A 24,940-nucleotide genomic window follows, 5' to 3' on the forward strand; every position below is an offset into this window, starting at 1 on the left:
TATTTGCTTTAAAATAATAATTATTGGGGCAGCTAGGTGGCGCAGTGGATAGAGCACCAGCCTTGAATTCAGGAGGGCCCGAGTTCAAATGTGGTCTCCAACACTTAACACTTCCTAGCTGTGTGACCCTGGGCAAGTCACTTAACCCGAGCCTCAGGAAGAAAAAAAAAGATATTATTATTTGGGAAGAAAAATATCCCCTTGAGAACCTCCATAAGGTGCCGAGTTCTCTGGAGACTTTGGCTGGCCAGTCTTGGCAGGATCGGTTAGTGACCAAGGAGAAGCGAGGCTGCAGACTGATTTGTAGCCCAGGAGGAGTGGCAGCTGGAAGAAGACAGCCACACGGTTTGGGGGAAGCTTGCTTGTTGCTCACTGGCACCAGAAGACATGGACACTGCCATCCGTGTGATTGCGACCAGAAGCAGCTGCTCTCTGTGACTCCCGTGGGACCCCTGGGCTGATCCCCTCCACGTTCCTACTCGGATTGAATCCTTTTCAGTGGTTATTAAGCTGGCCCTCCTGCCACCAGAAGAAAGTGCTGCCCAACCCCAGGACCTCGGGAGCCTCCTGCCTCAGTTTCCTCTTGGTGCTCCTTCTTTTGGGAGTTCCCCCACCCTGGGGCCTATCCTGCCAGGCTGACCCTGGCCCCGGGGTTCTCTCCTGGGTCTTCACTTGCGCACAAGGGGGCGCGGCTGCCTCAGTTTCCCTGGTGTCTCCGGCTGTGACTGATGGGAAGCTAGAGGATGGGACCTCTCTTCACTCCACCCTGACCCACTCCCAAACACCAGCTGGGCCACTAGCCCGCCCGGGGAGTCCACCCACGTCTCGGGAAGCACCAAGCTCTCTTAGCGACGGTGCGGGCGGAGGGGGAGTTGGCGAGCAGACCTCCCTGGCCTGGTTCCCCCTTTCCAGCAGCCATTGCTCAGGGGGGGCCTTGAAGGCCGGGAAAGTGAGCGTGACAGCAAGAGGCAACCAGAGCAGCCTGCGCCATAGGGTAACTACCTAATTTCTTTCTTTGTAAAATGGGCGATATCGAGAGGAAGGGATCAAGCCTCGGAACTAGGGAACCCCCACACTGCCCGCGCGGGCCAAGTCTGAGCTCATTGCGCAGGGCGGCCGGCCTCGGACTACACTACCCAGAATGCACATTTGAAGCGGGACGGACTGCATTTCCCACAAGTCCCGTATGCGCCCCGCCGTCTCCTGGGAAGGGTAGTTTTGGACGGAGTAAGAGCCATGCGCAAGCGCAGAACCGTCACAAGCCGAACGCCCTCGGTCCTCCAGGCGCTGGCAGGCGGCTCGGCGGGTGAGTTATAAGCAGGGAGGCTGGGGGAAGTGCGGGTTCCGGCCTCCCTGAGGCTTTGGACGCCGCCTCCGGTAGCGGGGGACGACCGGCGACCCACCCCGCTTCAGCCGCAGCCCCGGCCGGCTGGGTAGGCGCGCTTCTCGGGCCGCTATTGTCCTGAGAGGGCGGTGGCCCTAATGCACCCTGGGAAGCGTAGTTCTCGCTCGGGTACTACGCAGGCGCACTTCCTCTCGTAGTTCGCCTTTAGGACTTTGTTCTGGGTGAGTCGAGGTTCTCTGGGAGAGTTGAGGGCACCGTCCCGGCGCATTCTGGGAAGGATAGTTAAAGAGTGGGGGTGGAGGGGCAGTGTGAGGGGGGAGGCGCAGCGCGGGGGTGGAGGGGCAGCTCGCGGGCGCAGTTTTCGGGAGGGGGAGGGTTTGACACTTGCCCCCTTGCCATCTCCCTCCTCCGAGCTTTTGCCGGGGCTGCCCTCGTCCAGGCACGGCCTCGCTATTGTTCCCAGGGAACAGCGTTTATTCCCAAGGAGCTTTAAGGTTTGAGTGGCCGTTGCAACCCCCAGGGGCCTGCCACAATCCCATAGTGCAGATGGGGAAACTGAAGCGAGCCGAGGCAGTGACTTGTCTAGGGTCACACCTGCCCTACACGCTGGCGGCAAGCCCAGAGAATCATGCAGCCCTCTCCTTGCGCCCATTTCTCCCGCGCTCCTGTCCTATCCTGACTTTCATTACCTCATTTCTAGCTTGGGGACCACAGTTTGAGGGGTCTCTGGGGTTCCCTCTTTGGGGAGCTGGAACCTAGGTGAGAAACGGAGAGCTCCTCCGTGCCCCTTTCTGCCCCTCCCCCTGGGCGGGGCCGCCCCGCCCTCTCGCATGTCTGTCCCTCCTCCTGGATCTGGCCCCACCCACCTCGTCTTCCTTCCCGGGAGTAGACCCGGCTCTCTCCCAGTGACCTCCAGTGAGTGACAATTCCTCCTGGAGACATTTGCCCAGCAAGCTGCAGATTCGGGCCCAAGTTGGTCGATTGACATCCCTGGGAGGGGGTGGGGGGAGGGGCGCTTTGGGGGCTCGGCCTTCGTTTCCTGGGACCCCTGCATTCGGAGACCCTGAGCCCTCTTTCCTGGGGGGCCTGCGTTAGCCCTATCCTGCAGGACTGCCAGAGGTGAAGCCTCTGTTCCTCCTGGTTCTGGCAGAGCACTTTGCATTTCTCAGACCCTGCCCCTCTGGAGCTCCTCTCCTGCTCTGGGGCCTGGGATGTTAAGTTTTTGGAAGCTGGGGATGTTTGTTATTGTTACTGTTGCCATCTTGAGGCTTCTCCAGGGCTCACCATTGTAACTGTTGTTATCATGATGATTGACAATGTCAGGATGATTCTCCCTGGCTCATTATTGTTACTGTTGCCATCTTGAGACTTTTCCCTGGTTCATTGTTATTATCATAATGATGATTCTCCCTGGCTCATTATTGTTACTGTTGCTACCTTGATGATTCTCCTTGGTTCATTATTGTTATTGTTGCCATCCTGATTATTCTCCCTGGCTCATTATGTCATTGTTGCCATCTTGAAGCTTCTCCAGGGCTCACCATTGTAACTGTTGCCATCATGAGGCTGTTCCCTAGTTCATTGTTATTGTTACCATGATGATGATTCTCCCTGGCTCATTATTGTTACTGTTGCCATCATGAGGCTTTTTCCCTAGTTCATTGTTATTGTTGCCATCCTGATGATTCTCCCTGGCTCATTATTGCCACTGTTGCCATCTTGAGGCTTCTCCAGGGCTCCCCATTGTAACTGTTGTTATCGTGATGATTCTCCATTGTCTTAGGCCTCTCTGGACGGGCCTCCCTGGGGGCTGCTCTTGGGCTGAAGCTTCCATCTGAAGGCCCTCATGGCGTGCTTGGCCCTCATGTTGGAGGAGCAAGGTGAGAATCCTGGTCAGGAGCCAAGACTTTGCCCCCCCCCCCCCCCCAGCTGAGGCTGCTCTCCTCTCCTGGCTGGACCTGCCTTTGACTTGCTGCAGCTCCTGATGGAGCTCCTGCCCTCACAGAGTTTACCTAGGGGAAGGAGTGATAGGCATATTCTCTTATTAAGTATCTACTGTGTACCCGGCTCTGGCCTAAGCACTTGACAGCGGTGATCTCAGGGGATCCTCCCACCAGCTCTGGGAGTGAGGGGCTGTTACTACCCCCACGGAGAAGTAAGGAAACTTGAGCCAGACAGAGTGAAGTGACTTGTCTAGAATCCAGGTGTCTCAGCCGCTAGAACACCAGGCCTGGAGTCACGAAGATCTGAATTCAATGTGACTTCAGACACTTACTGGTTGTGGGCCTGGGGCACCCTGTTTGCCTTTGGAGAAGAAAATGGCAAACCACTGCAGTGTCCTTGCCAAGCGAACCCCGACAGGGGGCAGGGCAGACCTGTCCCACTGACTTCCTGACTCCAGGCTCAACAGTCTGTCCCTCTTTGAAGGTGCAGAGTGTGAGACAGTGGGGAGTGGGTTTGGGACGAGCGGGCCGGGCTCTGGAGCATTTGGGCAGGGAGTGGAGGGCCCCAGCTCCTGCGGTGGTGAAGGCCATTGGCAGCACGAGGGTCTGGGTTGCCATGGATGAGAGTAGGGTTGGGATCGAGAAGATGCTTGGGCCCCGGGGTACAGTCACTGAGGAAGGGGCGCAGGTGGCAGGGGCTGTCCTTGGCTCTGAGGTGTCGGAAGGAGCACCTGGGGGTCTGCTTGAGAATCATCAGCAAGACACCAGAGCTGGGGGGGGGCCCTGGGAGCCAGAGCAGGAGCAGTGATCAGGGAGAGCAGCATCAGGGGAAGGGAGGAAAGAGCCGGGAGAGGCAGCTGGGAGCTGGAGGAGGAATGGGAGGCTTAGAAAGGCTGCAGCCAGACACAGCAGGCACTGTTTGGGTCTCAGGGGCCCAGCTCCTGGCCTCCCTCCTCATGCCTTTCTTTCCCTCCAGCTTGGCTCTCTCCAGCCTCTGCCCTGTGCCAGAAATGGAGCCAGGAGGAGGATGACGGAAGGTCTTCTGGCTTCTCCACGGCCAGCTCCCCGGTGAGTCTGTTCCCCTTCTCCTTTCTCTGCTTGCCCAATCCCCACTGAGGCTCCTGACTTGTGGTGGCTGGGCTCCAGGGCCCTCCACTGCTCAGGACCCTCTGTTCATACCCCCAAAGAGGTGTGAGGGAAATGAGTCAGACCCAGGGCTTAATTCTGGTGAGGCGGGGGGGCTGTTCAAGCCCTGAAGGCAGAGATGGGTTCCCGATGGAAAGTACCACTGAGGTCAAGGCAGGCTCTGGAGACGGGGTCTTTGCCACTGTGATCTGGGAGGGAGCAAGTGACCCTGCTTGGAAGTCTGCTCTTGTGTTGACCAGTTGGTTTGGGGCCTGCCCTTTCCCTTTTGTTTCTGTTAAAACTCAGCTCAGAAAAGATCTCTAGGGTGTGTGTGGAGCAGGGTCAGAGGGCCCGTGCTCCTGATGTCCCCCATTTGGGAGGTCCGGGCCTGCTTAAAACCTAAGCTGCATCCAGTCTGTGCAAGCCCATTGGAGCCCCCTGTCCTGGCTCCTTCCATGGAAGTTTAAGGCAGCTTGCTTGCCCCTGAGGGAGAGAATTAGCAGAGAGGCTGGCCGGATGGGCCTTCCCTTCCCCTCTGTCCATACCTTCCCTTCCCCGGATAGATGGGCCTTCCCTTCCCCAGATGGCTTGAGGGGGTGGAGGCTCATGATCCAGCTGGAGGAGTTGAAGACTTTTAACTCACCTCCTCATCAAATGTCCATCAGTCAGGGGTGACTGTCCCTTGTCGGCGAGTCCCCTCTCAGAAGGGATTTAGGACATGTCAGGTCTCCTTTAAAGAGGTCCGTGGCCATCAATTTATTGATTTCTTAACAAATTGACTCTAATTACCCAGAAACCCTGTCTCTTGAGGTTCATATTTGTCACAGTTATAGGATGCTCTGGGCAGATGTCCTTGGAGGACAGGGTTCAGGGGTCAGTGAGCTGGATGCCGCCAACACAGTGGCCGTGACAATGAAGGGCTTTGTGTGTGCAGCGTAGGGGCTGTGCTAGCTGCCCCCTGGAGCCAAAGAGGGGGCCGGCCATTCCTGTGCCGCCAGGAGGAGGCCTGCTGCCCTTGAGCCAACGAGCAGCTCCTCCGCGCAGGCCGGGAGGGTGGCCTGGGAGCAAGCAGCAGCGGGCAGAATCAGCCTCTTGTCAGGAAAAGCCCTCCCTTCGACAAGAGTCTGCCCAGAATTGAACGGGGACCTTTGTCTGAGCCAGGGGCCTTCCCCGGAGTAGCGAAGCCCCAGTTCTGGCCAGGGCTTCTGGTTTGGGGCTTCTCTGGTCTGGGAGTCTACCCCCTTTAAAATGCCAGCAGCACATGCCGCCATCCTGTCCTGTCATCCTGCAGCCCCGGAAGCCTGGGGGTGGCCCGGGCACTCCTGGGGGCTCCAGGACTTTCACCTTCCTCTGTTTTCTAGGGAAGAGCGAGGCAGCATCTGCAAAATTGATCTTCGGATGTTTTGTGGTGGCTCTTCTTGCCATTGCCATTTTTTAGTCACTGTGTTCTTGGCTCGGCTCTCTCGGCTCTGCCTCACAAATCTGTCCCAGCTTCCTTTAGCTAGGATGTTCTACCCTTTTCCCATCCCACAATTTGTGAGCCATTCCCCACTAGGGGACGCCCGTTTTGTTGCCAATTCTTGGCTGTCACAGCCTCAAGTTAGAGATTAAAGCATTTCCAAACCACTTCCTAATTATTGGGTGAGTTTTTCACTCACCTTTACATCCAGTTTAAAAAAAAAAAAAAGCCTTTATCTAAAGTGGGATTTAAGAAAAACTAAATAGGGTTCTAGGAAAGAAAGGGAGGAAGGGACAGAAAAAGAGAAAGAGTATAGAGAAAGAGAGATAGAGAAGAAAACACACAGAGAGATACAGAGAGAAAAACAGAGAAAAAAACCCCAGAAAGACACACAGAGAGAAAAACAGAAAAACAGAGAGAGACAGAAAGAAAAAATAGAGAGAAAAACACACAGAGAGACAGAAAAACAGAGACAGAGAAAGACAGAAAAACAGAGACAGAGAAAGACACAAAAACAGAGAGGAAAAACAGAGACAGAAAAAGTGAAAAACAGACAGAGAAAAACAGAGAGAGAAAAAACCAGAAAGACACATAGAAAAACAGAAAAGCAGAGAGAGACAGAAAGAAAAATAGACAGAAACATACACACACAGAGAGAAAACCACACACAAAGAAACAGAAAAACAGACAAAGAACGAGAGAAAAACAGAGAGACAGAGAGAAAAAAACATACACAGACAGAGAGAAAAACACACAGGCACAGAGAAAGACAGAGAAAAACAGAGAGAAACAGATAGAAAAAAGACAGAAAAATAGAGAAAAACACAGAGACAGAAAAACAGAGACAGAGAAATTAAAAAAAAAAACAGAGAGAGAGAGAGAGAGAAACAGGTAGAAAAACAGAGACAGAAAAACAGAGAGAGAGAAAAACACATACAGAGAGACAGAAAAACAGCCACAGAAAGGCAGAGAGAAAAACAGAGAAACAGACATACAGAGAAAAACAGAGAGAAACAGATAGAAAAAAGATAGAAAAATAGAGAAAAACACAGAGACAGAAAAACAGAGACAGAGAAATTAAAAAAAAAACAGAGAGAGAGAGAGAGAAAGAGAGAGAAACAGGTAGAAAAACAGAGAGAGAAAAACACATACAGAGAGACAGAAAAACATCCACAGAAAGGCAGAGAGAAAAACAGAGAGAAACAGACATATAGAGAGAAACAGATAGAAAAAAGACAGAAAAATAGAGAAAAACAGACAGAGAAATTAAAAAAAAAACAGAGAGAGAGAAAGAGAGAGAAACAGGTAGAAAAACAGAGACAGAAAAACAGAGAGAGAGAAAAACACATACAGAGAGACAGAAAACAGCCACAGAAAGGCAGAGAGAAAAACAGAGAAACAGAGGAAAAATAGAGATAGAAAGAAAAATAGAGAAAAACAGAGAGAGAAACAGATAGAAAAATAGAGAGAGAAAAAAACACAAGAGAGACAGAAAAACAGACACAAAAAGGCAGAGAGAAAAACAGAGAGAAACAGAGAGGAAAAACAGAGACAGAAAGGAAAATAGAGAAAAACAGAGAGAGACACACACACAGAGGCAGAGAAAAATAGAGACAGAAAAACAGAGAGAGAGAAAAACACACAGAGAGACAGAAAAACCAAAACAAAGGCAGAGAGAAAAACAGAGAAATGGAGAGAAAAACAGAGACAGAAAGAAAAAATAGAGAAAAACACAGAGAGAAAGAGAGAGAAACAGACACACACACACAGAGACAGACAAAAACAGAGAGAGAAAAAGAGAGAGACAGAAAAACAGAGACACAGAAAGGGAGAGAGAAAAACAGAGACAGAGAAAAACAGAGACAGAAAAACAGAGAGAGAAAAAGAGAGAGACAGAAAAACAGAGACACAGAAAGGGAGAGAGAAAAACAGAGACAGAAAAACAGAGAGACACACAGAAACAGAGAGAGAAAAAAAACACAGAGAGAGAGAAAAATAGAGAAAAACAGAGAGAGACACACAGAGACAGAGAAAAATAGAGACAGAAAAACAGAGAGAGAGAGAAACACACAGAGAGACAGAAAAACCAAAACAAAGGCAGAGAGAAAAACAGAGAAACGGAAAGGAAAAACAGAGACAGAAAGAAAAATAGAGAAAAACACAGAGAGAGAGAGAAACAGAGACACACACACAGAGACAGACAAAAACAGAGAGAGAAAAAGAGAGAGAGAGAAAAACAGAGACACAAAGGGAGAGAGAAAAACAGAGACAGAGAAAAACAGAGAGACACACAGAAACAGAGAGAAAAATAGAGAAAAACAGAGGCACACAGAGACAGAGAAAAATAGAGACAGAAAAACAGAGAGAGAGAAAAACACACAGAGAGACAGAAACAAAGGCAGAGAGAAAAACAAAAACAGAGAGAAAAAACAGACAGAAAGAAAAATAGAGAAAAACAGACACACAGAGACAGACAAAAACAGAGACAGAAAAACAGAGAGAAAAATACAGAGAGACAGAAAAACAGACACAGAAAGGGAGAGAGAAAAACAGAGACAGAGAGAAAAACAGAGAGAAACAGATAGGAAAACAGAGAGAGACACACAAGAGACAGAGAAAAACATAGACAGAAAAACAAAGAGGTACACAGAGACAGAAAATCAGAGAGACAGCCAGTCAGAGACAGACATGGAGACAGAGAGAGGGAGGGAGAAGGAGGGAGAACAGCTCTCCTCCTAGAGCAGTGAGGAGGGCAGGACTCCTCTGTAATGGAGTGACCTTCACCTTAGGACTCTCACCCCTTGGGCTCTCCTTGGAGTCGTTCCCTCTCCCCTTCCAGCCCTTGGGGGCTCCCTGCTCCCCTCCACCCCTGGCCATCAGCCCCATACAGCTGCTGGGCCACATCTGACCGGTTTCTCCCGTACTTGAGAGCTGCCTCCGGGATGAAGGGGGTCCTCCGTGGCCAGCCACAGGAAGGGCACTTCCATGAAGGGCGAGTACAAGGAGATGGAAGACCCAGTGCCCGGAGCTCCTGCCCTTTTGGGTGTCCCGTGGCCCAGGGCAGGAGGCCGGCCCCTGGGTGACAGGGCAGGGCTTCCCGTTTCAGGGATTGGTGACGTTCAGGGATGTGGCGGTGGTCTTCACCCAGGAGGAATGGAGCTGGCTGGACGCTGCCCAGAGGGCTCTGTACCAGGATGTGATGCTGGAGAACTACGAGCACCTCGTCTTCCTGGGTATGAGTGGCTACCTTCTGGGAGTCAGTTTGTCACAAGCCGTTAGTTGCTCATGAGCAGCCATCCATCAAGCACCTACCATGCGCCAGTCCCCACTGAGTGCTGGGCAAAGAAAGGCCCTGCTCTCAAGGGCTCCCCGTCTCATGGGGAGATGTACAGAGTGGGTGGAAAGGAAGCCGGGGGGTGGGGATAGGGTAGCCTGCCCTGGCTAAGCCCAGAGGTCCCAGCAGAAGGAGTCCATCCTGTGGAAGGCCCAGGGCTTCAGATATTGGGGAGATGACTTTGTGACTCAGCCAGGAAGTACTGTGCCTCAGTTTATCTGCCTCTTGGCCCGGTCCTGTGAATGGGGGTCCTGGGTGAGGGAGGCTGGGCAGCTCATCCCTTCTCACTTGTCTGAAGAATTCCCTGGGGTCAGTGGGCCCACAGCCCATGAAGCCCTTCCACCATCCCTTCTGGCCTGGCTCCTGGATGAAGAGTCCTTGCCTGTCGGGCCTGCCCCTTACCTCCTGGAGCCCCTGCAGGGTTCTTTGGGCCTCCCTGGGGGCTGGCTGGGGCCCTGGCTGTCGCAGGAATGGTACCGAGTGCGGTCTCGGAGCCGGCCCTGTGTCCAGCTGCGTCCTCTCTCCCAGGTGCAGGCTTTCCTGCTTCCCGGGCTGACGTGATCTCCCAGCTGGAGAGAGGAGAAGTGCCCTTGATGCTGGAGCAGAATCTCCCCGGAGGCCCCTTGGCAGGTGAGTGCCGGCCATTGGGGAGGTGGGGCTTATGAGAGGGTAGCCACAAGTGCCTCTCACCAGCCCCCTCTGAGGGGGCACCCCATCTGTCAGATAGTCACAGTAATGTCCCCTCCCCAGATGGGCACAAGGCCGTGACGGGATGCTTAGTCGATCTGGCAGAGACCAGACAGGTCAGCTCATCCACCCTTCTCATGACATGGGAAGCCGAGGTGCCCAGAGAGGGCAAATGACTTGCCTGAATAATATAGGTGGTGGAAGGCAAAACTGGGTTTGACCCAGGGCCTTGTCCCTGCCTCCAGATATTGTTTTTTTGTTTTGTTTTGTTTTGTTTTGTTTTGTTTTAAACATTTTTGGCCTCTTCCTACCAATTAAGAGTAAGGATTCTCCTTTATGGTCTTCCCCACCTGAGATGTAATTCCTTTGGTCGTGGGCAATGGGGTGCAGTAGTAAGGCCCACCTTATGCAGTCTTAGAAGCCGGTCCATTCTTCTCACTGCAGGAAACAGAATGGAGAATAGTCACAAAGGTTTCTTCTAGCACAAAGAACGCTCACTACTAGCACTGTCTTGTTTCTTTCAGATTTCCTCGATCAGGAGAGTAGATGCGAAATCCTGGATTCCATCCTAATGCCTGGAATTTGGATGAAAGCGTCATCTAAGGAAGAACTTGAAAGAGATGATCTCTGGGATTCTAAGATCAGAGAAGTTTGGGAATATCAGCAGGGAATCCAAGAGAAACAACTGGGGCAGTTAACCGCTGCTTACAGAAGTTCTTCGTTCAGGAGAGGTTTTGGGCAGGGTTCCCTCCTCGTTCCCCAACAGGGAGTCCCTATGGCAAAGCAGTTCCATAAATATGATGTCCTCGGAAAGAGTTTCAAGCAGTTTTCAGACATAATTAAACATACTAGAATATCCTTTGGGAAGAAAGTTTGTAAGTATAATAAATACAGAAGAGCCTTTAATTACCACCCTGAACTCATTCACTTTAATGTAGAAAACAGTGAAGGTGAGTCCTATGAATGTAACGAATGTGGGAAAGTCTTCAGCCAGAGAAGATATCTTATTGTACATCAGAAAATTCACACCGGGTACAAGCCCTATGAATGTAATGAATGTGGGAAAGCCTTCAGCCAGAGGGGCCACCTTAATGCCCATCAGACTGTTCACACTGGACAAAAGCCCTATATTTGTACCGACTGTGGGAAAGCCTTCAGCCAGAGGGGCCACCTTAATGAACACAGAAGTATTCATACTGGCGAGAGACCTTTTGAATGTAATGAGTGTGGGAAAGCCTTTCACCGGAGGGGAAGACTTACTGAACATCAGAAAATTCATATTGGAGAGAAACCCTTTGAATGTAATGAGTGTGGGAAAACTTTCATTCGAAAAGGAAGTCTTACTGACCATCAGAAAATTCATGCTGGGGAGAAGCCCTTTGAATGCAACGAATGCGGCAAATTCTTTACCCGCAAAAAATCTCTTTTTTATCATCAGAGGATTCATACTGGTGAGAAACCCTTTGGCTGCAACGTGTGTGGGAAATGCTTCAGCAGGAGGGCGAGCCTTAATGAACATCAGAGAATTCACATTGGTGAAAAGCCCTTTGAATGCAACGAATGTGGGAAAGCCTTCAGCAGCAACTCCCGGCTTACTCTGCATCAAAGAATGCACACGGGAGACCAACCTTTTGTGTGCAACGAATGTGGGAAATGCTTTAGCAGAAGGAAAAGCCTCACTGCACACCAGAGAATTCACACTGGAGAGAAACCCTTTGAATGCAATGAATGTGGGAAAACCTTCAGCTGGAGGGGGAGCCTTATTGAGCATCAGAGAATTCATATCGGGGAGAAACCGTTCGGATGTAGTGAATGTGGGAAGAACTTCAGCCACAGAACAACCCTCGTTTATCATCAGAGAATTCACACTGGCGAGAAACCATTTACCTGTGAGGAGTGTGGGAAGGCCTTTAGCCGGAGGGTTCACCTTACTGTCCATCAGAGAATTCATACTGGTGAAAAATCCTTTATATGCATTGAATGTGGGAAAGTGTTCAGCCGGAGGGGCCACCTCAATGGGCATAAAAGAATCCATAATGGCCAGAAGCCGTTTGAGTGTAAGGAATGTGGGAAATTTTTCAGCCAGAAGGGAAACCTCACCAAACATCAGCAAATTCACAAGGTGGAGAAACCCTTTGAGTTCAGTGAAGGTGAGGCCTTCAGTTATGACTCCAACATTCTACAGCAGAGAATAAATCCTGAAGAAAAGCCCTTTGAGGGGGATGATTCAAAGCAAGTCTTCATTCAGGGGGAATCCTTTACAATTTCAGAAGGAATTCAGATGAGAGAAGGAGAGACTTTCTAAATCAAACACTTATATTCCTTTGAGAGCCCATGCCTTGATTACAGTGAAACTTCAATGAAATTCAGACAGTTCCTATTGGGAAAAAAAAAAAATCCTTACAAATGTTAATAAGAACACCTTTGAGGGCTAATTCACCTACCACCAGAAGTTTTGTCCTGTTATTGACAGATGCTAATTAGAAATAATGTGGGGAAAACTTCATGAAGAGTTGTCATGTGCCAAGTACCAGAGATTGCAGATGGTGGAATTTGCCACCAGCCCAGAAAATCACATTTCTGATTTGGAAGTAGCTCGGAGTCTGGCTCATCGCACTTATCCCCCAAAAGGATTCCTTTCTACAATTTAACTCTCAGTCTTTGCTTAAATCCCGCTGGCGAGATCCCAGGCACTTGGAATGCCTCCCTTTGAAAACAGATCATTTCATTTTTTCATGGCGCTAGTTGTGAGAATTGTCCTTCTACCAAGCTTCCATTTACTTCTTTGTGATTCTCATCCACTGTCGAAGTTCTTCCCTTTTGGACCTGAAGCTTAATTCACTAAAGTCCACACTAAAGTTCACCAGATTCTCAAAGATACCCACCAAGTTTTCAAGTCTTCTCTCCCACTTAAACTCCATCCCCCATTCTTTTCTTTTTCTTTGCTGAACATTCTCAGTTTCTTCAACTAATGCTTCTACTGATATGACTTGAACTGGAAATCCTTTGCCATCCTAATTGGGCTTCTTAGGAATTCTCCCTAAAAATGTTCTCAGAACAGAGTCTAATAATCTTGATTTGGGCTAACCAAATCAGATTCTAGTGGGTCCATCTCCTCCTAGATTATATCTTGTGGAAGCTATCCCTGCAAACCATTCTTTGCCCATCTCACACTCTAAGGAAAGAGATTTCAAGTCCTTCCTCTGTCACATACTGACAGTATGGACTGAATGAGACCCCAGGCAGCTGTCCTAAAATAAACCATGGGAGCAGATGGTTTTAAAGAAGAAGGAACTGGTTCAGAGCTCTGTGATTGGGGGAACTCCCATAGTTATGGAGCAGTATGTGAGTGATGAAATAATCAAGGAAATGGAGAAAGACAAAGCAGATAGTAGAAACCAGGAGAGATTATGGAGATCATAAGAAAATAGACAGAAAGACACAGGTGGTTGATAGTGACATGTTTCAAAGTTGATATCGAAATCATTTATTAAGCACCTACTCTATGCCAGGCAGTGTCCTAGGTGCTTGGGATACAAAGATAGAAATGTATTAGAACCTTCTCACAAAGACCTTACATTGTTCTGTGAGGGAGAAGGGGGCAACAGGGAACACAGATAAGTGAATACACACAAAACAGTACAAACTATGGGGGGGGGGATTCACCAACGAATGAGAAAACCAGGAAAAAGCTTATAAAAAGTAGCTTTTGAGATGGGCCTGGAAGAGATTTTATTGGACTGGGGTAAGGAGAGTATTTCAGGAATGGGGGATGGCTGCAGAATGTCTAGAAAGGGAGAATGAAGGTCACGAACAAGGCTTCTGAGATTGGAGTGGGGTGTGCTGGGAGAATCTTTTTTTTTATTATCCAGCTGGTAAACCAACACTGTCCACAGAGACAAAAAAGTTGCAATTTAGGAGACACGTTCCACCATCAGTTTACAACTTAGCTAATGCTATTTAGTTGTAACATGAGGCAGAGAGAGAGAAAGAAAGACATGACTGCTCAAGATAGAACAGAAAAGGAAAAAAAAAAACAACCTTAAAAAGAATGTAAATCATGAGTTACTGGAAATAGAAAAGGAAGGTGCCTTTTGTAGGCTAACATGTCTCACTAAACATCCATCACTTATGACATGACCTTGTACTTTCAAGAGGGAGCTATTGAAGTCCTCCTTTGTTACAGTTAAAGCAAACAAGGGGGAAAAAGAGAAACTCATAGAGATCAGCTGATGTAAGCAGGTCCCAAAATTCATGCTGGGGTCAGACAGAATAAAAATTCCAGCCAGTCTGGAACAAAATGGAGTCTGGTTTTGTTTACTTTGAACAGACCCCCTCAGCTCTTAAAAAATGACTTCTTAGATGCAGTCAGCCAGGACTGGTAGGCTGGTGTCATATGGTGAAGGGATGTGGAAGCTGGACTGAGGGGTTGGTATTTGATCCTAGAGAAGCAGTAGTGAGCCACTGGAGCTGTTTGAGCAGGGACATGCTATGGATGGAACTGTGCTTTAGGAATGTCTGCCAGTTGTCTGGTGGGTGGAATGAAGATGCAAGAGGCTGGATTTTAAGGGCCTCAGCTACAAGGTAATGAGAGTTTGAAGCAGCTTTGTTGTCATATGAATGGATGGGAGTCCAGGCAACACACACTTATTCAGCACTTAATATGTACTGAGCACAATGGAAGGAGACAAATGGGACAGCTGCTGCGATGGAGGATTAGGACTGACAGGAGGTAATAGTAATTCAAAGATCTTTGGAGATACTGGAGAGGGCAGTTTTAGTAGACTGATTTATTTGGAAGCAAGATTTCAAAACATTGGGAAGTGGGCTGGATGGGAAGGAGGACAAAAAATAGATCATCTACAAAGAGCTTTTTACAGGAATTTGATCAGGGAAGAAAAGATAGGGATGAAGAATAGGAAGTGGTAGGATCAAGTCAACGGGTTTTTGTTTGTCTTAAATTTGTGGATTACCTAGGTCCAGGGGTGTGCTTGAAATGACTAAAAGAGCCAATTGTAAAATTTTCCTTTTAAGCATTTACTTCTGGAAAATCAGCAAATGCTACAGATCAGGGCTTGATTTATTGTTTTATAGATTATCTAGACTTAAGAACATGAACTGGAGAAAGAAATGACAAATCATGCCAGTATTTACCAAGAAAATCACATGAACCATGATGTCATGAAGAACCTGACACAACTGAATTCTTCTTGTCACAACAAGAAGAAAGGGATAGACATGTTCAAAGGGAAGGATTCCTTTAAGCAACCAGAAGACTTGAAATCAAGTTCACGAGGAGCAGAATTTGTTTTAAAGGACAAGAGTTCTTTTATTAAGTATTAGAGCAAAGCACTGAGTAGAGAATGATGGTGAAAAGTTGAAGTGTAAAATGGGAGAAAAGGACATTCATGCTATGTGGCTTCTATTTTCTTGCCATCGGGTGCAAACTGGATAGTGTTGGATCTAGAGTCAAGAAGGCTTGAGTTCAACACTTGGTGACTTGCCCAAGGTCACACAGCTATCTTCCTTCCTCTAGGCCCAGTGCTCAGTTGACTTTGCTACCTAGCTGCCCCAGGAAAACAGAGAAGAGTTTAAGTTGGGGTGGGACAGAGGCAGAGACTCCGCTATAACCCTCTCAATACCTGGCTACCTGCACAGCCCTCCTTTAGGCCCTGGGAGGTTGGCCTTTGCCCTATTCTTTCCTTCATCTTTCCTGATGAAGTCAAACAGGTCATGATGAAGTGATGAAGGCGGGAATTCATCTGGAATGAAATCACAGGTTCAGGCCGTATCCAGGTCAAACTTTATTATAATACCATATGGTGGGCAAAGTTCTTGTGAACTTGAATTAGCAAAGGGCAAGATAGGATAAAAGAACCATTAAAGACTTCTCTTTGGGTCTCACCATTTATTCCTCTACAATGAAAGTATGAGAGGTCGTCTCTCACTTTGAGAAAAGAGGATTGCTAAAGAAGTAATGTCTGGCTTAGGTAGAACTACAAGTTAATCCTGCTAAATACCCAATATGTAGAGCAATGAATATCTGTGCTATAAATTATTGTCATTTAGAAAGTGCATAATATTAAATGTTTTTTTTAAAGATGATACTCATAGCCAAATCTGAGAGAAATAACATAGAAAAAAAAAAGAATTATAGGCTAGTCTCACTAATATTGATTTTATCTAAAATATTAATAAGCCTCTAAATATTCTAAAACGTTTGCTATGGCCAAGTTAGATTTATACCATTAAACATTTACACCAGAGAACATTCAACATTAGAAGACATTTAGCATCATTATGCAAACTATATAAACAACATAATTATATCAATAGAAAAAAAACTTTTAAAAAGTACATTACTGCATAAATTAATGGCACAGCTTATTGCTGTACTACTCGTGGATTTATGGTACTAGAGAAAATAATATAATTCATCTAGTGGAACAAAAGATCTACTATCTCAAGGGGAAATAATGGGGTAAAAGGCAGAATTAAAAAGGGGTTAATGTTATTATGAAGTGGTATTGTCACAGTCAAAAGCATAGTGCCTATTAGTTGCCAGGCACTGTGCTAAGTGTTTTACAAATATTATTTCAAATATTTTCCACAATCTCACATGAATCACAAATTGTTATCTAAGTTGTATTAAGTTTTTATTTTTAAAAACATTTCCCAATTTCATTTTCACTGAGTTCTAGCAGAAGTCATTTTTCAGGCAGTGAATTTGCCATCTCTGCCATCAGCAGTAATTCCCAGAACTATTTGCTACTGGTTCAAAGAGTAGAAAAGTGGATTTGGGTTCTTGGATTGATGGTGTCTTGGACCAAGCTGTTCATTTGCTTCTGTGTCCTGCTTGTCTAACCTGAACAACTTTTCTATTTTTGAGATTGGCTGACTGCTTTACCTGCATGCCATAAAAGTTTTGGCATGTAACTTAATTTGTTATTCTTTGCATTAATGTATTTTTTATTTCTGTAATTTGTTCTCTCATTATTATGGATGTTGTTATTTTGGTCAACATCTCGCTAGTGCTCATGTGTGTATACATACATAATTACATTGGGTCTACAAATAAAGCCTGAAGCAGATTAGAATATAATTGGGAAATATTTAACACAAATAAAATTGGAATAGGACATAGATAATGTTAATGAGTAGTTTTCTAAATCAATTTGTGGCCCCCATTTCTATTTCCATTTGACACCACTGCTTTACAGCAATGCATTCACAGGTCTAACCCCTAATTTTTAAAGATACAGAAAATAATGTTTGATATTTATTTTTACACTTATTTATGATTTCTCTGTTAGCACTTGTCCAGTTTTTGGTAAAGGAATACCAAGTGATGAGAAATACTTACTTTAAAAAATATACCTTTTCAAAAGTAGTCATAAGTTATTCAGATCTCTAAAAAATCCTGTTCTGCCATCTTCCTTCTTAACTTTTAATTAGATTTCTCAAGTTCTGAAAGAGTAATATGAGAGTATCCATAATTGTGTGTGGCTTTTAATGTCTCTTTGTAACTTTATTACTTTTAAAAAACTACTTAGAAGCTGTAGTTAATATGTAAATATTTAGTAATGGTATTGTTTTATTATTCGTAGTGCCTTTATGTGTGACCTGATTTTCCTGTTTGTTTTTTGACATAGTCAGTTTTTATTATTGCCTTATCTGAAATGGAGATTGCCATTAAAAAAAAAAAAAAGATCATATAAATCATAGTACAGTCTTTTCCAGCCTGTTATGATTAAGTTTGCATTACCTCAGTAATTCATTTGCATTAACTTTTTTTTTCTTTCCCTCCTTTCTCCATCTCTTAATTTTTTATTTTATTTTATTGGAAAAAAAATAGAAAAAAAAGAAAAACAGAAAAGGAACATTGTCATATGCCCAGCAAAAACATCAAGGAGAATTCAAAATCTATAATAATAAATTACTAGTTAAAGAAAGGATATATATGGGCAGCTAGATGATGCAATGAATAGAGTGCTGGCCCTGAAGTCAGGAGGACCTGAGTTCAAATCTTGCCTCAGACACCTAACACTTCCCTAGCTGTGTGACCCTGGGCAAGTCACTTAACCCCAATTGCCTCAGCAAATACACACACACACAAAATAGAAGAAATTCTATTCATGAGTATCCATTTTTTTCTTTGCTTCCTTGTAAATTGTCGTTTTGTTCTCTACTGTGCACTTTTTTTACTTTATTCTTTTTTCCCCCCTTTCATTCCCTCTACTTCCCCCAGACAGGCTGTAGGTAAGCATATATATATTTATATATACATATCCCCTCTGCCCCCACATATATACATATGCCTTCACACCCACTTCCATATACATAGATCTATATATGCATATACATAGAACAACATGCATACATATCTACATATACTCACATGTTAATCCATATATAACCATGCATCTAAAACCGTATTAGTATAGCTGACATGTAAATTTCTCTCTTGAATGAGTCTTTAGATATGATTGTGTCTAAGATCAATGATTACTAGTTGTACTTTTTTTCCTAATAAATTCTACTCCTGATCTTGCTAGTGTTTGTGTATATCTTTTTTCTTATCCCTGTTAACTCTTCTGCTTTAATTCTGTTTCTTAACTTGCCTTGCTGTTACTTATCATCTTCCCACCTTTCCTTGTCTTCTTCCCCCACCCTTTGCCCATCCCTCTCCCTACTTATTTCTTTATACATTGTGAAGGGTGCTAGACCCTTCATGTATGTATGTAGTGTTGCCTATTGAACCCATTACTGATGTGAGCAGGTTTTCAGAACGATGTTCCTCCTAGTGCCTTTGTCTATGCTTCCTCTGCACCTCATATCAATCTTTCTTCTGAGCTATCCAATTGCTGATGTCAATCTTAAATATGTGGTATATGTGTAAAAAACAAACAATTTGTTTATGTTAAGTTCCTTGAAATTAATCTTGAACATTGGTTCTTACATGTTAAATTTTCTAGTGAGTTTGGGTTTGGTTGAAAAAAAAAAAGTCCTGAAAATCTGCAGGTTTGTTGAATGTCCATTTAAAAATATTCAATATTATGGTAATTTTACTGGATATGATATTTTTGGCTGCAGATATAATTCTTTTGGTTGCTGGTATATATGATTCCAGGATTTGCAGTCTTTTATTGTGACTGCTGATAAATCCTGTACAATTCTAATTATGCCTCTAACATATTTGAATAGTTTTTTTTCCCTCTTTTTGCAAAAGTTTCCCTTTGATCTGGGGATTTTGAAATTTGGCAATTATATTCCCACAGGTTTTCTACAAAGGATCTCTTCGAGGTGGTGATTGTAGATTTTTTTTTACATAAGAGTTTTTATTCATTTCAAAGATTCTGCAAATATTTATTAAGACCTTACTATATGTAGTACATTATTTTAGGAACCCCAAAAGAAGTTTACAGTCTAAAAAAGGGGATATGATACATACACACATTTTAAAAGAAGTCACATGTTTGTTAAGTCATGTCCAACTTTTCATGACCCTATGGAACCACCTATATTCCACTATGTCCCTGAGTCAAATTCATATCTGGTGTTTCTATGACACTATCTTTCCATATCATGTTTTGTTGTCACCTTTTCTTTTTGCCTTTGATCTTTCCCAACAGCAGGTCTTTTCCAAAGAATTCTGTCTTTTCATTATATGGCCAAAGTAAGTTTCAGCTTCAGTTGTTGACCTTCTAATGAATACTCTTAATTTCTTTCTTTTTAAAAAATATACATTGCTTTCTGAATCATGTTGGAAGAGAAAAATCAGAACAAAAGGGGAAAACCATGGGAGAGAAAGTAAAAAACAAACAAACAAACAAACAAAACAAAAAAAAAAGTGACTATAGCATGTGTTAATTTACATTCAATCTCCATAGTTTTCTTTTTTCTTTTTTTTCCCTTCTGGATGCATATGGCATTTTCTATTGGGATTGCCTTGAAGATTGATGTTTTTTCCTATTTTTAATTTTCCCTTTATTTTCTAACACTCCAGGACAATTTTCTAGGGTTATTTCTTGCATTAATTGTGCAAGGTTCTTTTTTTGGTTACAGCTTTCAGGTAGTCCAATTATTCTTATATTTTCTCTTCTTGATCTTCAGATCTGTTAATTTTCTTATGTTTCACATTCTGTTCTATTTTTTCATTATATTCCATTTTTTCTTTCTTTTTTAAAATTCATTTTATAATTATAACTTTTTTTGACAGTACATATGTATAGGTAATTTTTTACAACATTATCCCTTGTACTCCTTCTGTTCCGAATTTTTCCCCTCCTTCCCTCCACCCCCTCTCCTAGATGGCAGGCATTCCCATACATATTAAATATGTTATAGTTTATCCTAGGTACAATATATATGTGCAGAACCGAATTTTGTTGTTGTTGTTGTTGCAAAGGAAGAATTGGATTCGAAAGGTAAAAATAACCTGGGGAGAAAAAAAATGCCAACAGTTTACACTCATTTACCAGTGTTCCTTCTCTGGGTGTAGCTGATTCTGTCCATCATTGATCAATTGGAATAGGATTAGTTCTTCTCTATGTTGAAGATATCCACTTCCATCAGAATATATCCTCATATAGTATTGTTGTTTTGAAGTGTATAATGATCTCCTGGTTCTGTTCATTTCACTTAGCATCAGTTGATGTCTCTCCAAGCCTCTTTGTATTCATCCTGTTGGTCATTTCTTACAGAACAATAATATTCCATAACATTCATATACCATAATTTACCCAACCATTCTCCAATTGATGGGCATCCATTCATTTTCCAGGCATCCATTCATTTTCCAATTTCTAGCCACTACAAAAAGGGCTGCCACATACATTTTGGCACATACAGATCCCTTTCCCTTCTTTAGTATTTCTTTGGGATATAACCCCAGTAGTAGCACTGCTGGATCAACGTTTGATAACTTTTTGGGCATAATTCCAGATTGCTCTCCAGAATGGTTGGATTCTTTCACAACTCCACCAACAATGCATCAGTATTCCAATTTTCCCACATCCCCTCCAACATTCATCATTATTTGTTCCTGTCATCTTAGCCAATCTGACAGGTGTGTAGTGGTATCTCAGAGTTGTCTTAATTTGCATTTCTCTGATCAACAGTGATTTGGAACACTCATATGAGTGGAAATAGTTTCATCATCTGAAAATTGTCTGTTCATATCCTTTGACCATTTATCAATTGGAGAATGGCTTGATTTCTTATAAATTAGAGTCAATTCTCTGTATATTTTGGAGATGAGGTGTTCTGTTCTTGTATTAGTTTTGTTTGTACAAAAGCTTTTTAATTTAATGTAATCAAAATTTCCTATTTTGTGATCAATAATGATCTCTAGTTCTCCTTTGGTCACAAATTCCTTCCTCCTCCACAAGTCTGAGAGGTAAACTATCCTATGTTCCTCTAATTTATTTGTGATCTCATTCTTTATGCCTAAATCATGGACCCATTTTGATCTTATCTTGGTATGTGGTGTTAAATGTGGGTCCATGCCTAGTTTCTGCCATACTAATTTCCAGTTTTCCCAGCAGTTTTTGTCAAATAATGAATTCTTATCCCAGAAGTTGGGATCTTTGGGTTTGTCAAACACTAGATTGCTATTTTTATTTACTATCTTGCCCTGTGAACCTAACCTATTCCACTGATCAACTAGTCTATTTCTTAGCCAATACCAAATAGTTTTGGTGACTGCTGCTTTATAATATAGTTCTAGATTGGTACAGCTAGGCCACCTTTATTTGATTTTTTTTTTTCATTACTTCCCTTGAAATTCTCAACCTTTTGTTCTTCCTTATGAATTTTGTTGTTATTTTTTCTAGGTCATTAAAATAGTTTCTTGGGAGTCTGATTGGTATAGCACTAAATAAATAGATTAATTCAGGGAGTATTTTCATCTTAATTACATTTGCTCGGCCTATCCAAGAGCACTTAATGTCTTTCCAATTATTTAAATATGACTTTATTTTTGTGGCAAGTGTTTTGTAATTTTGCTCATATAATTCCTGACTTTTCTTTGTTAGATATATTCCCAAATATAAAATATTTGGGAACGTTATTTTGAATGGAATATCTCTTTGTATCTCTTGCTGTTGGATTGTGTTGGTAATGTATAAAAATGCTGAGCATTTATGTGGATTTATTTTGTGTCCTGCAACTTTGCTAAAGTTTTGAATTATTTCTCATAGCTTTTTAGCAGGGTCTTTGGAGTTCTTTAAGTATACCATCATGTCATCTGCAAAAAGTGATAATTTGATTTCCTCATTACCTACTCTAATTCCTTGAATCTCTTTCTCGGCTCTTTGCTGAGGCTAGCGTTTCTAGTACAATATTGAATAGTAATGGTGATAGTGGGCAACCTTGTTTCACTCCTGATCTTACTGGGAAAGGTTCTAGTTTATCACCATTACATATGATGTTTACTGATGGTTTTAAATATATGCTCCTTATTATTTTAAGGAATAGTCCATTTATTCCTATACTCTCAAGTGTTTTTAGTAGGAATGGATGTTGGATTTTATCAAATGCTTTTTCTGCATCTATTGAGATGATCATATAGTTTTTGTTAATTTGGTTATTGATATAGTCGTTTATGCTAATAGTTTTCTTAATATTGAACCAGCTCTACATTCCTGGTATGAATCCCACTTGGTCATAGTGTATTATGCTAGGGATGATTTTCTGTAGTCTTTTTGCTAATATTTTATTTAAGATTATAGCATCAATATTCATTAGGGAGATTGATCTATAATTTTCTTTCTCTGTTTTCAGCCTACCTGGTTTAGGTATCAGTACCATGTCTGTGTCATAAAAGGAATTTGGTAGGACGCCTTCCATCCCTATTTTTTCAAATAGTTTATATAGCATTGGAGTTAGTTGTTCTTTAAATGTTTGGTAGAATTCACATGTAAATCCATCTGGTCCTGGGGATTTTTTCTTAAGGAGTTGGTTAATAACTTGTTCTATTTCTTTTTCTGAAATGGGACTGTTTAGACTACTTACTTCTTCCTCTGTTAATCTGGGCAAGCTATATTTTTGAAGGTATTCTTCCATTTCATTTAAGTTATCGAATTTATTGGCATAAAGTTGAGCAAAGTAGCTCCTAACTATTGTTCTAATTTCCTCTTCATTAGTGGTGAGTTCTCCCTTTTCTCTGTCTTTTTTTCTATTCTTTTTAAAAATAAACAAAAAATAAAAATAATTTTTAAAATCTTGATTTAAGGACTTTTCTCCAAGTGTTTCCCATGCACCTGTCAAAGTTATAAGACTTCTAGAAATGTAAAAAACACACATTTCATTCACAAGCATCTAATTATTTTTTAACTGAAAGTTTATCTGAGACAACATGGCGTAGTGAGAGATAGTGTGATATGTTGGCGAGAGGATGGCCTCAGAGTAAGACTAGAAAGAGTCCAGGAGCCATTTCTGACTCATTATTGTTTGGTGAGCCAAGCAATTTTTTATTTTTTGTGCATCCCAGAAAAATCTCTAAGATAATAGATTGCAGGAAAGTTGTCAGTTTTAGAACTGTGATATCAACTAGCCAAGGTCACAGTGCTACTGAGCAAAGAGACAAGCAGCAGGTCATTGGTCTGCAGGAAGTGAACTCTCTTCTCTGGGACTGGAGGCTGAACGCTTTTCTCCATATTCTTTGAGCAAAATGTTAACACCACTTTGGCTAGAGAAAAGCCATTATTTTTAGTATTTGATCTAAACTTAAATTAGCAGGTAGGCTGAAGAGTCTGAAGAACTAAAAGTTTTCTTGGCCATTTCCTTCTAGAACTTTGGCCTTCAGCTTTATATTTATTCTATTTTATCTTTTATCCAACATTTGTTCATTTGTCTGCGTTCTGTTTTCTCCTTTGTATTTCTGATCATATGGAAGTTTCTTAACACAGTATATACTTAATAAATATTTCATAAATGACTGAGGTGAATTGGAAAGTATCCTCACTAGCCATACTTTTTTTTTCTAAGAAACTCGACTCCTGCTTCTTGTAGAGTTTGTGTATATCTCCTCCTTCCTATTCTAGTTTAATTCTACTCCTTAACATGTCTTGCTATTATTTAACCTTCCTCCACTCATGGATCCCTCCCTTGTCTTCTTCCCCCATTCTTTGCTTTCCCCACCATTCATCCCTTTATAGATTTTGGAGGGTGTTGCCTATTTTACCTATTCCTGATGTGTTGCAGCCATCTTAAGAGTTCAAAGTATTTGAGTCTTTTGCTCTCAGAGGCGAGATGAATGAGTCAGGAGACTCATAGGGTGTGAAAAGAGCTCCAGTTTATTATCTTACAGCCTTGTTGATATACATTTTTGCAAGCGTGATCAGTGAGTGAACACTGGACAATCCCTAATCACCATTCAGAGAAGCTGCTCCTGAGCTTTGCATATGCATGATATCTGACAAACTGATCGGAGCAAGTCAGCAATTAGCTCACAGGTGAAAGGCCCTCTTAAGGCATCCACGTTCAGGAGTCACTAGCTGTGACCCTCAGGCTCACCCATTCATATGATCACAAATCATTGCTCCTTGCTCAACAAGGCAGCTTTCTGCAATGTGACAGAAAACTTATTGTGCATCAAAAGTCCAGGTGGCCTCCATATTCCCTCTCGGTAAAGTCCTATAGCCTAGCACTGATGTGAGTAGATTTTCAGAGCTATGAACCCTCCTTTCCCTTATAATGCCTTTGTATCTATTCTTCCTCTGCACTCCATTTGTATAAATCTTTCTTTTGAGCTACCTTATTACTAATATCAATCTTAAACATTTCCATGTTAAAAAAACAATAACAATTTGTTCATGTTGAATTACTTGAAATGAACTGGATGTTGGGTCTTATATGATAAATTTTCTATTGAGTGGGTTTAGTTGAAAAAAAGTCTGGAACACTTGCAAGTTCATTGAATGTCTACTTTTTCATTCAATATTATTAACAATTTTGTGGGATATGATATTTTTTGGCCACAGGCCTAATTCTTTTGACTGCCAGTTATATATGACTCCAGGATCTATGGTCTTTTATTGTGGCTG

The 24,940-nt window shown here is 43.2% G+C and overlaps 1 protein-coding gene across 2 annotated transcripts; it reads left to right on the forward strand.

Moving 5' to 3' along the window:
* The first annotated feature begins 1,208 nt into the window (after positions 1-1,208).
* LOC141564543 (uncharacterized) lies at positions 1,209-23,986 on the forward strand. Of its 2 annotated transcripts, none has more exons than XM_074307124.1 (6): positions 1,209-1,306; positions 3,129-3,225; positions 4,265-4,356; positions 8,979-9,105; positions 9,735-9,836; positions 10,418-23,986. In XM_074307124.1, exons 2-6 carry the CDS (start codon positions 3,192-3,194, stop codon positions 12,196-12,198), a joined length of 2,136 nt encoding a protein of 711 aa, XP_074163225.1. In that variant the 5' UTR covers positions 1,209-1,306; positions 3,129-3,191; the 3' UTR covers positions 12,199-23,986. The 2 variants fall into 2 exon arrangements, with proteins under 2 accessions (XP_074163225.1, XP_074163227.1); XM_074307126.1 differs by lacking the exon at positions 1,209-1,306 and adding an exon at positions 1,324-1,566.
* The last annotated feature ends 954 nt before the right edge of the window (positions 23,987-24,940 follow it).

Source organism: Sminthopsis crassicaudata, chromosome 3 (assembly GCF_048593235.1).
Source record: "Sminthopsis crassicaudata isolate SCR6 chromosome 3, ASM4859323v1, whole genome shotgun sequence".
Taxonomy (NCBI): Eukaryota; Metazoa; Chordata; class Mammalia; order Dasyuromorphia; family Dasyuridae; genus Sminthopsis; species Sminthopsis crassicaudata.

Excerpts from the sequence above, each read along its gene's own strand:
- LOC141564543 (XM_074307124.1), top strand. The coding sequence starts at position 3,192 with ATGGCGTGCTTGGCCCTCATGTTGGAGGAGCAAG. Across the intron at positions 4,357-8,978 it reads TCTCCACGGCCAGCTCCCCG|GGATTGGTGACGTTCAGGGA; the intron begins GTGAGTCTGTTC and ends TTCCCGTTTCAG. Across the intron at positions 9,837-10,417 it reads CCCCGGAGGCCCCTTGGCAG|ATTTCCTCGATCAGGAGAGT; the intron begins GTGAGTGCCGGC and ends TGTTTCTTTCAG.